Consider the following 12833-nt stretch of genomic DNA (forward strand, 5'->3'; position numbering starts at 1 on the left):
TTCCGCAAGATGCACGCAATTCTGTTTATTAACCGCTAGAGCGGCAAAAGTTACGGACTGCAACTTTAATCTGTTTACCAATTTACTGACTCCATGACTAAGCATTTAAACACAAGATTTTAGGTTTTTAAAACGATAACATACACTTCAGTCAAGCACGTCCAAAGTATTGATTGTAAACATCAGAATGCCATTAAACAGAATTCATTTTGGTAATATATAGCAGCTGTTTTTAAAAAGCAATAATGCACTCAAAGCTGTGCTGTATTGTGGCCCTTTAGCCGTGACTATACTAACAATATAGAAAGGCCTTGAGTGCGTAAGTGTACCATAATGACAGATTTTGTCATCAGACTTCAGTCTACTTGACCCACATCTACAAGATTTAAAAAACAAAACAAAAAAACAAAACCAGAAGCATTAATCCATCTGCAATGTTTTCTTCAGAGGAAATGAAGGCCTGGCTGTAAGACTAACGTGAACGTCAGCATGTAAATCTGGCGGATGAGACAGCACATTGCTCAGCCGGGCCCGAGGTGTCAAATAACTGTGTGACAGTGTCACTACTGACTCCATAAACACACTCACACTCACACGGACAGACAAAATCTGAGCGGACCAATACTCCTCACCAATCCTCTCAGATACCAAATCCATCTTACCTTCTGCTCTGGGATGCTGTTCATCACAACTTCACGCTGCTCCGGCGCTTTCCTCTCCTCCTCTTTAGCCCGTTCTATGTGAGCGTGAGGTGGATCTACACAGTCCTCGTCCATAATTTCCCTCTTAGCCACATCACCGGCATCTCCGTTCAGCAGTCCCTGCCTGTCTGTTCTCACGACCGGAACTGTGTCGTGCGTAATTCCGTCCATGTCCCGATTCCTGTCCTGTTCTCTCTTCTTTTGGGCTAGGACCCCATTGGGGGGTTTGAGAGCATGTCGTGGGCTGTTCGCAGGAGAGCCGGAGTCTGTGGGCTGCTCCGTCTGTCTCTGGTAGTTTTTGTGAGCCGGGCTGCTGTTAGGAGATATGCTGACCTGCTTCAGAGGAGCGCCCTCCCTCCGACTGTCTGTGTGACTGTTGAGAGAGAGAGAAAGCAGAGGAAGGTCACCTTCTTTAGAGTCCGAGAACTCCTAGAAGACCACTAACTTTTACAGTTGGCGAACAGAAAGAGAAAGATGTGTTGTTTGTGTGAATGTGATGGCGCTGAAAGAAGTGTTGAACAAACTTCCTCTGTCTTGTGGGGCAGCCATGTGTGCGTCTGCAGGGGACGTGTGAATGAGCGGTTCATGGGAGGAGTGGAGGAAAAGAGGATAGGAGGAGGATGGGAGGAACAGAGAGCGTGAGGAGAGGTAGAACGCGGCTGCAGAGTGTCCCGTGAGACACGGCTGCCCTACTTCAGAACACATGCCAACATGCAAGAACACACATTTACACACTCAAGAGAGCGAGACGGTCTTTCTCTTTTGAACAAAATGCTTTCAGGAACAGTGGGAGCAAACTATAAATTATGTAAGAGTAATCATGTACAGTGCACCCAGACAGTCTGGTTTTGTGATGATGATAATTTCAAAATTTGAAGCAAAAACAGAATGGTTTGACTTTAGTTTTGTGAAACTATACATAAAAATATCTGCATGAAACAGCGGACGAGCTGAACGAGACGCAGATTCACTCTCTGCCAGCAGGTGGCGCTTAAAGCGTTTCACTGGTTTCTGCTGTAAACAAAGCAGCGCTGCACATATGAACTTTAATATGCTTTATACAGAGGCAAGATGAAAAGAAAAAATACCATCTAAACTTTTCTAAAGACAGTAAGTTCCCCTCAGACATACATTCATATAAACTCTTACCCCTAGATGAATCGCCATTTGTTTAGCATCTCAACCGATTTGAATCGTCACATATTTAAATCGATTTTCAACCGGCTCGCGGTTAATCGTTACATCCCTAATAATAAGTGTCTATATTCGGACTAGGGATGGGCATTCCAAGCAAAACTAATATTCGAAAATCGCAGGGTATTATTCGATTATTATTCGAAAATCACAGCCCTCCAAAATCGCATGCACGCACAAACACCCATAAACTGAGAGAGAGGGAGAGAGACAGGATTCACACTTTCAATCTGTATGATAAACTGTTTTAGTCCAGAAGATAGGCTACCTAAACTCAAGCCATATAATGATTGTAACGTGCTGAAACATATTAATATAATAAACACAACCGAATGACGGCACTTATTAACATTACAGTCCGTCGATTAGCATAAATGAACTGCTCATAAGGCTAGGACATTTCCATTTCAAAAAATAGAACCCCTAAAGGAAATAGATACGAGATGGGAGGAAAAATATACTTCAATATTTTCTGTCGCAATTATATTATTAGGTTATCATACTGTATATAAACTGTGGGCATCAGGGAGCCATTGTTAATATGCGGGGCATTTAAATCGCTTTTGAACGCATGCTTTTTTACTTTCACTTTCGAGACTCGCAATCACACGTACGTACGGAGCAGCACTCGGCAGTAACGTTACTTACCACACATTTTACAAGATTAGATGTTTGTCAGTGGTGCTCAGGATCTGCAAATCATTCGCCATCATCCTATCAGTCATCTCTCCTTACTCTGTTTTTGTGGTACGTGAAATGCTATGCACTGTAATGTAACAGGCTACCGTTAGCAAGCGGCTAACCATGTCCCTTTAGTGGCTCCATAGAACGCGTTATTTGTTTACCGCGCCTTTCTGAATACAGATTCAGCCACATCTCTAACCCAGTCGGGGGTGTTTGTGGTCCGCACAGAACTCTTATTTGACATCGTCCCAAGTTACTGTAACTGTTATATGCCACGGAAGTCTTTTTTTATGCCACGCAAGTCTACAGTGTGCGGACGAGACAATGTGTTCTCCTGTTGTCTTTGACAGCAGCTTTTAGGTGCGTTATTGGCAGCGCCAACCTCTGCTTACATGAACACCACCGCACGGAAAACATGGGGAGACAATAATCGCACAACCTATTCGATATTCTATAATTAAATCAACAGACACCCTCCACCACTTAGCACAAAGAACCCAAGCTAACTTCCAATACGTCCAGCCTTTGGCACAGCTGACTGCAATTCTAAAGAAGCTCATTGTCGAAACTTACCTCAGAGGACAGGAAATGAAAGGATGGATAAGAGGAAACAAGTTAAGCCAATAAAAGAGGGACTGGTGTGGACAGAGGATTGAAGGTCTGTGTTTCTGAAGCTTCATGCGTGTTCACATTCACAGAAAATCTGGTCTTTTATCATTTATATTCAATCTAAATAATTAAAACTATAAAATAACACAAATGTATGTAAATTATATAGTGACCAAAAAATGTTAATCAAATAATATTATTAATGATCAAATAAATAATTAAAAACAATAAAATAATCTAATTAACATAAATAAAACTATGATATAACACAAATGGAAGTAAGTGAATTATGTAGTGGCCAAAATACTAATAATACTAATTTAAAAATATTATTAATAATGAGTATGTAAAACAATCAAATATCCTAAATTAAAATTTCAAAATGCAATTATCATTAAAATAATTAAAGCTATGAAATAATTCCACTTCAATTACATCCACCTGTGTTATGCAGTGGCCAAAAATGTTAAACAAATAATAATAATAATAATAATAATAACAACAACAACAACAAAAACTACAAAATCACACAAATGGAAGCAAGCATGTTATGTAGTGGTAGTTCTGTATGTTGTATAGTACGTACGTACGGAGCAGCACTCGGCAGTAACGTTACTTACCACACATTTTACAAGATTAGATGTTTGTCAGTGGTGCTCAGGATCTGCAAATCATTCGCCATCATCCTATCAGTCACAAAAAATAGAACCCCTAAAGGAAATAGATACGAGATGGGAGGAAAAATATACTTCAATATTTTCTGTCGCAATTATATTATTAGGTTATCATACTGTATATAAACTGTGGGCATCAGGGAGCCATTGTTAATATGCGGGGCATTTAAATCGCTTTTGAACGCATGCTTTTTTACTTTCACTTTCGAGACTCGCAATCACACGTACGTACGGAGCAGCACTCGGCAGTAACGTTACTTACCACACATTTTACAAGATTAGATGTTTGTCAGTGGTGCTCAGGATCTGCAAATCATTCGCCATCATCCTATCAGTCATCTCTCCTTACTCTGTTTTTGTGGTACGTGAAATGCTATGCACTGTAATGTAACAGGCTACCGTTAGCAAGCGGCTAACCATGTCCCTTTAGTGGCTCCATAGAACGCGTTATTTGTTTACCGCGCCTTTCTGAATACAGATTCAGCCACATCTCTAACCCAGTCGGGGGTGTTTGTGGTCCGCACAGAACTCTTATTTGACATCGTCCCAAGTTACTGTAACTGTTATATGCCACGGAAGTCTTTTTTTATGCCACGCAAGTCTACAGTGTGCGGACGAGACAATGTGTTCTCCTGTTGTCTTTGACAGCAGCTTTTAGGTGCGTTATTGGCAGCGCCAACCTCTGCTTACATGAACACCACCGCACGGAAAACATGGGGAGACAATAATCGCACAACCTATTCGATATTCTATAATTAAATCAACTAATCGAATATTCGAAAATCGTGACATCCCTAATTCGGATTATTTTAGACTGATTCATGTAGGTAATGCTGCAGAGTAGCCCAATACCTGTGTGATTCGTCATAGACATAAACAGAGAGAAGTAGCTCCGGCTACAATGTTCTTCCGCAAGATGCACGCAATTCTGTTTATTAACCGCTAGAGCGGCAAAAGTTACGGACTGCAACTTTAATCTGTTTACCAATTTACTGACTCCATGACTAAGCATTTAAACACAATATTTTAGGTTTTTAAAACGATAACATACACTTCAGTCAAGCACGTCCAAAGTATTGATTGTAAACATCAGAATGCCATTAAACAGAATTCATTTTGGTAATATATAGCAGCTGTTTTTAAAAAGCAATAATGCACTCAAAGCTGTGCTGTATTGTGGCCCTTTAGCCGTGACTATACTAACAATATAGAAAGGCCTTGAGTGCGTAAGTGTACCATAATGACAGATTTTGTCATCAGACTTCAGTCTACTTGACCCACATCTACAAGATTTAAAAAACAAAACAAAAAAACAAAACCAGAAGCATTAATCCATCTGCAATGTTTTCTTCAGAGGAAATGAAGGCCTGGCTGTAAGACTAACGTGAACGTCAGCATGTAAATCTGGCGGATGAGACAGCACATTGCTCAGCCGGGCCCGAGGTGTCAAATAACTGTGTGACAGTGTCACTACTGACTCCATAAACACACTCACACTCACACGGACAGACAAAATCTGAGCGGACCAATACTCCTCACCAATCCTCTCAGATACCAAATCCATCTTACCTTCTGCTCTGGGATGCTGTTCATCACAACTTCACGCTGCTCCGGCGCTTTCCTCTCCTCCTCTTTAGCCCGTTCTATGTGAGCGTGAGGTGGATCTACACAGTCCTCGTCCATAATTTCCCTCTTAGCCACATCACCGGCATCTCCGTTCAGCAGTCCCTGCCTGTCTGTTCTCACGACCGGAACTGTGTCGTGCGTAATTCCGTCCATGTCCCGATTCCTGTCCTGTTCTCTCTTCTTTTGGGCTAGGACCCCATTGGGGGGTTTGAGAGCATGTCGTGGGCTGTTCGCAGGAGAGCCGGAGTCTGTGGGCTGCTCCGTCTGTCTCTGGTAGTTTTTGTGAGCCGGGCTGCTGTTAGGAGATATGCTGACCTGCTTCAGAGGAGCGCCCTCCCTCCGACTGTCTGTGTGACTGTTGAGAGAGAGAGAAAGCAGAGGAAGGTCACCTTCTTTAGAGTCCGAGAACTCCTAGAAGACCACTAACTTTTACAGTTGGCGAACAGAAAGAGAAAGATGTGTTGTTTGTGTGAATGTGATGGCGCTGAAAGAAGTGTTGAACAAACTTCCTCTGTCTTGTGGGGCAGCCATGTGTGCGTCTGCAGGGGACGTGTGAATGAGCGGTTCATGGGAGGAGTGGAGGAAAAGAGGATAGGAGGAGGATGGGAGGAACAGAGAGCGTGAGGAGAGGTAGAACGCGGCTGCAGAGTGTCCCGTGAGACACGGCTGCCCTACTTCAGAACACATGCCAACATGCAAGAACACACATTTACACACTCAAGAGAGCGAGACGGTCTTTCTCTTTTGAACAAAATGCTTTCAGGAACAGTGGGAGCAAACTATAAATTATGTAAGAGTAATCATGTACAGTGCACCCAGACAGTCTGGTTTTGTGATGATGACAGGATGACTGGACAGGATCCCAGTTATTACACGGCTGCTTAATAAATAAATAAATAAATAAATAAATAAATAAATGGACATGAAATATTGATTTGAGTTGAAATTATTACTATAAGACCAGCTCTATCAATTTGAGCTGCTTTGACAAGGAAAATATTTTAAGTTTTATGCACAAATACAACATTTAATTTTATTAATGTATTAGTAAATGTCAAAATTAACATTAAGAATAAGAAATGCTTTAGAATTATTTGAATTGTTAGAAGCATCGTTTCCATCCAACAAGTCAAAGAGAACAAAATCGTCACTTCCTGATAAGCTGGCACGATAAATCACTAAGAAAAGTAGGACAATATAATAATTTTCATATATAGCACCTCAGAGCGAGCAGACGAAACACAATGAATGCGTGTCCTGACATTTTATCCTACCCGTCAGATACGGACGTGGATGCTGCTGTTTGGGAACACAGTCGTGTAAGACATTTCTGGGAAGCAATTATACAGAAATACTTTGATGACAGACTTTGCTCGTGCATTTCCGAATGACCATAACAACATTTCAGATGCTGTGGAATGAGATCGGTCCGCTGGTTAGTCAGGTTTTGCCGTCCCATAGCGCAATGACTTTGCAAAATGCATTTCCATCTCCCATTATTCGCATCAACCCTTTTTCGCACAAGTCAAAAACCACCTCAAGCGAGAGTAAAAACTTTTTTGCGAATTAAGGGATTTTTATTCGAAATTTGGCGTGTCCATCACTCGTTTCTCATGCGATACTTCAAAATGCGCATTCATATAGGGTGATGGAAACATAGCTATTGTCACGTTCGCTACAGTGCCATGACACATGCATGTGCATTCCTCTACTTGCAAACAAGGCGTAGCCACGGATGCCACATGGACTATTTTAAAAATGTTTCTGGGCCTGGGAACATTTCAGTTGCATTGCTGTCTATGGAGGGTCAGAAAGCTCTCGGATTTCATCAAAAATATCTTAATTTGTGTTCCGAAGATGAACGAAGGTTTTGCAGGTTTGGAACGACATAAGGGTGTGTAATTAATGACAGAATTTTCATTTCTGGGTGAACTATCCCTTTAAGTGTCTTGCTTAAGGGCAAACCCGCCCTGAGCTTTCACTGCACCTCTAACCGCATGTAAGGAAGTGTAAATCAAAGTGCCCAAATAGAACATATACAGTATGTGGGAAAACCCCTAATAGTGAAGTTATCTTAAGGAAGCACTTAGTTTATTGCAGGGAGGGCCACTGTCCTGCAGAGTTTAGCTCCAAGCCCAATGAAACACACCTGCATCAGCTAATCAAGGTCTTCAGACTCAATAGAAACTTCCAAGAAAGTGTGTTGGAGCTAATCTCCAAGAGAAGGCCCTCCAAGAGAAGGACTGGACGTCCATGGTTTAGTGCTATTATACTGGAAGTTGTAATCGTCACAAGGTGGCAGTGTAGCTTTAGTATGCTGCAATGGAACCTGATAATACCCTGCAAGGTGAGATTACTTTTTTGATGCGCTTTGAGGAATTTATTAGCAAAATGCATTTCCATCTCCCATTATTCGCATCAACCCTTTTTCGCACAAGTCAAAAACCACCTCAAGCGAGAGTAAAAACTTTTTTGCGAATTAAGGGATTTTTATTCGAAATTTGGCGTGTCCATCACTCGTTTCTCATGCGATACTTCAAAATGCGCATTCATATAGGGTGATGGAAACATAGCTATTGTCACGTTCGCTACAGTGCCATGACACATGCATGTGCATTCCTCTACTTGCAAACAAGGCGTAGCCACGGATGCCACATGGACTATTTTAAAAATGTTTCTGGGCCTGGGAACATTTCAGTTGCATTGCTGTCTATGGAGGGTCAGAAAGCTCTCGGATTTCATCAAAAATATCTTAATTTGTGTTCCGAAGATGAACGAAGGTTTTGCAGGTTTGGAACGACATAAGGGTGTGTAATTAATGACAGAATTTTCATTTCTGGGTGAACTATCCCTTTAAGTGTCTTGCTTAAGGGCAAACCCGCCCTGAGCTTTCCCTGCACCTCTAACCGCATGTAAGGAAATGTAAAACAAAGTGCCCAAATAGAACATATACAGTATGTGGGAAAACCCCTAATAGTGAAGTTATCTTAAGGAAGCACTTAGTTTATTGCAGGGAGGGCCACTGTCCTGCAGAGTTTAGCTCCAAGCCCAATGAAACACACCTGCATCAGCTAATCAAGGTCTTCAGACTCAATAGAAACTTCCAAGAAAGTGTGTTGGAGCTAATCTCCAAGAGAAGGCCCTCCAAGAGAAGGACTGGACGTCCATGGTTTAGTGCTATTATACTGGAAGTTGTAATCGTCACAAGGTGGCAGTGTAGCTTTAGTATGCTGCAATGGAACCTGATAATACCCTGCAAGGTGAGATGAAGTGCATCTTGAAGCCAAAGAGTCTGTCTCTACCTGCGGAGAGCAAATCACAGCTAATCTAAGGGTGCTTTCACACCTGTAGATCAACTGCTTTGTTCCGAAACAGGGATTCAGATGATTACAATGTTGCTTTTTATTCTTGGTGCGGTTCACTTTCACACGGCAACGTTTCTAAATAGACCAAATTTGTTAATACAAGTCACGAGCGAGTAAACTATTCTCTCATTGGTCAACGTTTCACGGTTTATTTTCCGAGATTCCACTTAGCTGTCACGGCTGCCATCCGTCAGGATGGAACGACAACAGCTTTGCGGGCTTATTGTTGGTTTTTTTTTTGTAGCTGTCCTTATATTAATTTACCATTTTGAGCAGGAGTCCAGTATTCATCGGGAAAACATTTTTAAAATGCACCTACTAGGAAGAAGAGCAATAAGACGGCATTATAAAATGAAAAAGTGCGCTTTTTTATTTTGAATGGCGAAGACGTGCTCACCCACAGACATTCATAGGTTAATTTTGAAGTATTAGCAAAACAACAAAGCTAATGCTTTTCACGGAACTTATGTAATTGCCCAATATATACACTGTGATATAGCCTGGTTTCGTTGGTCCGTTAGATCGGATTGCTTTCTCACTACAACCGAACTGCTCCAGAGTTCGTTTTCAATCAAGCCGAGACCACCTCGTTCAGGCGATCTCGGACCGATTGTTTTGGCGCGGATCCGAGCGCGATTGCCGTGTTCACATATGCCCAAACGAACCGAGCTAAGGGGGAAAACGCGCCAGGTTCCAAAACAACGGGCCAGGTGTGAAAGCACCCTAAGTCTGATGGGGTGGAGATATTGCAGAGCTCATGGCTCCATCTAGTCTGTCCCAATATAAATAGTGGCCGCCCCTCTCATTTCATACATCTCTAATTCAGTAAGTGTGGTCTTTGAGGTTTATGTCAGTGGGCTTTTTGCCTTTAATTTTACATGAGAATACAGAGATACATAAAAAAACGGTTCTATGTAGGAGGAACCCTGTTCCGGCTCAATGCCTATCTGTGAAGCATTTTGAAACCAACAATTATATATCTGCAGTCGATGTTCAGAATACTTTTCAGCAAATATGCAAAGCGATGACATCGTATAATTTTAGGGTCTGTAATGATAGAGCTGACCTTTTAAAAAAAAAAAAAAAATATCAGAAGAACTTTACAAATGTTTAACTGTTACTCTTATCACTAGGAAATCATTCACACTTTTCAAACACGACAGACAATCTGCTTAGTGATCGAGCTCGGGTTCAAGGATGCTCTGAAGGTGCCGTACTTATTACAGCAGTGTTTTTCAGCATTAATCAGTAGCCATGCTGATTTGAATCCGGTTAATGGTAACGTTCAGTGTTCAGGGCCTGTTGTAAAGGGAAAGACATGTTTGTGTGTAAAATAAGGTTCTAGAAAGAGGTTTAACAATGATGCCATAGAACCATTTTGGGGTTCTCCAAAGTGAACAGTTCTTAAAAGAACCATTTATTTCTTAGTCTAAAGAAAACTGTAATAATCTAACCAACCTTTTTTCCACTATAAGGAACCTTTTGTGCAATGGGAAGGTTCCAGGGATATTAAAAGGTTCTTCATGGAACCATAGATGCCATAAAGACCACCACAGACAGTTTAACATGTACTTCTGTGGAATTATGGAAGGAGTTATGTGTGTGTGCATATTGTGCGCATATCTCCATACCTTGTGGTTTGGGATGCAGTGGTGGCCGTCGACCTGAAACTCTTCCATTTACTCCAGTAAGGCTCTTATTGCTGAATCTGCATCCACGACTCAACTTCTCATTGTGACGACCTTGCTCATCAGGACTGTGGCTACCAACGGCTGCAGAGGAGAAAAGAAGGATGGGAATAAAGCGGTTTCAAAAGCAGTTCGTTTTATCTAATTGCTTGGAAGCCATACTGTGCGCAAACTTCAGTTGAGTAGCGAGAACATGCCATACTAACAGTATTCTTGTAAATACACTCTCTGTGCAGAAGTGAAATGCAAGAGGTCTGTTTTTTGTGCTCCTGATATCAGTCAGGGCTGGTATAAAAGTGGCATTGAAACTCAGTGACTTAAACTTGAAACAAAGACTAAAAATAACCACAAGTTCCTCTGAGTCAATTACGGAACAAAGTGTTTCAGATTGTTTGGATGATCAATATTCAAATTATGAGGAAGCTTTTTTGTTCGCCTCAACCAAGAAATGTTTCCTGAAAAACAGCTTTGGGAAATACTGTAAGACATGCACGTATCTGTCGACAATGACTGCTAACCTTGAAAAGTTCAGATCTAAAAATGACACAGAACTGAATCCCACGTTGAATAAGAAAAACTTTCCAAAACAACAAGAACAAAATATCAGTAGGCTATTTTTACTGCAAAAATTAGACTAGTGATAAAATCTGCTCTCATAAGTAGGGGTGGGACAATAAATCGATCTGCCGATTTATAGCGATATTTCCGGCAGCGAGACGTTATTTTTTTTAAACATACAAAAGATCGAAATTCATACCTACACTGTGGCTGTTTACCACTTTGGCTTACCGGAGCGGCAGTACCTCCAGACAGGCGCTTCCCAGATTGCGGATGGTCAGATGAACGGAAATTGTAATTCACAGCGAAGAAGAAATACGAGCGTAATGGTAGACCAACAACAAATCAGAGATGCACCAGCGTCTAATGTATATGGAGATGAGAACTAAAAAAACTGCCCCGGAACAGCTATCAGCGTGGACTGTAGGCATCGATCACGTTATTATTGCAGAGTGCATATTGAGTCCGTGAGGACCTCTCAGCTCGGAGCGCAGCGCACTATATGAGTGAGAGAGAGCGGCGCCGGTGTAGTGCCGAAATTTGCACCCTGCCAGATTATGCACCCCCTAGTATTGGTAGGTTTCGGAGTAGGTGTGGTGGAGGGGTTAGGATTAGGGGTGGGGTGGGGTTGGGATTAGGCAATCAGGTAGCGACTTCAATGAGGGAGTGCATAATCTGGCAGGGGTGCAGAATTGGGCACAACACCGGTGTTACGAGATTTTTGGTTTCAGTGGGCGGAGTTTTCATGAGTTTCCCGGACATGCGCGTGGAACCAGGTGGAAATGAGAATTTCAGTTCACGCTCCTTGTATCTCAGCAGGTTTAATGGAATATTTTAAAAAAGGTAAATATATTTATAGCATTGCACAAACCTATGCCTAAACTACAATTGTTCATCATTTTGTAACAGTTTATAAATGTTTTTGTGCAGTCGTCACTGACTGAATGATTGCAGACATTCAGCACACTCTTATACAAGCTAGATGTATAAATGACTTTGATTTCAATTCGTTGTGCTGTATCTTGCAATGCTTTAAAACTACGTCTGTTGTTAGTTGTTATCATTTGAGTACAACAGCTATTTGTGGACTAATCGTTTTTCATCTATGTTGGTGTGATTGTTCTTAAACTGTTAGGCTTAGGCTATATTTACAAAATGAATAGGAATATAAAGACCCCACACACAAGCATGAAAGTGTTCCTTTAATAAGTACAATTTTGGATTAAACAAAATTGTATAGACAAATGTTTAAAAGTAGCCTACATTCGATACACTGTAAATGAGAAAACAAATACTTCATATATATTTATATAATATTTCAGATAAAAATAAATTTTATTAACAAATGTTTAAAGGTGTGCTTGTTTTGATATGATATATACAATACTGTTCTAAGGATTTATATTAGTAAGGCTATTTTTTCATGTTCACCAACTGCATTTAGGCTATCAGATTAAAAATATTGAAAAACATTACTATTGTGAAATAATTTTACAATTTAAAATAAAGGTTTTTCCCCCTGTGATGTCAGATCTCAACTTCTCTTCAGTGTCTCATGGTCCTTCAGAGATCATTCTAATATGCCGATTTGCTGCACAAGAAACATTTCTGATTATTATCACAGTTGAAAATGGTTGTACTGCTTAATAAAGTGTGGAAACCATTATACAGCGACAGGATTCCTTGATGAATAGAAAGTTCAGAAGAACAGCATTTATTTGAAATAGAAATCTT

General features: G+C 40.9%; 1 protein-coding gene across 1 annotated transcript in view; it reads right to left on the reverse strand.

Moving 5' to 3' along the window:
• LOC107559800 (FYVE, RhoGEF and PH domain-containing protein 4-like) overlaps positions 1–12833 on the reverse strand; it is a 38060-nt gene that overhangs the window by 7770 nt on the left and 17457 nt on the right. Inside the window, exons 3-8 of the mRNA XM_016243771.1 lie at positions 10485–10625; positions 8741–8790; positions 5995–6159; positions 5432–5899; positions 1226–1390; positions 663–1130 (exon numbers count right to left, since the gene is read on the reverse strand). Of these exons, the coding sequence (XP_016099257.1) occupies positions 663–1130; positions 1226–1390; positions 5432–5899; positions 5995–6159; positions 8741–8790; positions 10485–10625 (1457 nt within the window). The remainder of the gene's footprint in view (positions 1–662; positions 1131–1225; positions 1391–5431; positions 5900–5994; positions 6160–8740; positions 8791–10484; positions 10626–12833) is intronic.

Source organism: Sinocyclocheilus grahami, unplaced genomic scaffold (assembly GCF_001515645.1).
Source record: "Sinocyclocheilus grahami isolate Dianchi unplaced genomic scaffold, SAMN03320097.WGS_v1.1 scaffold22.1, whole genome shotgun sequence".
NCBI lineage: Eukaryota > Metazoa > Chordata > Actinopteri > Cypriniformes > Cyprinidae > Sinocyclocheilus > Sinocyclocheilus grahami.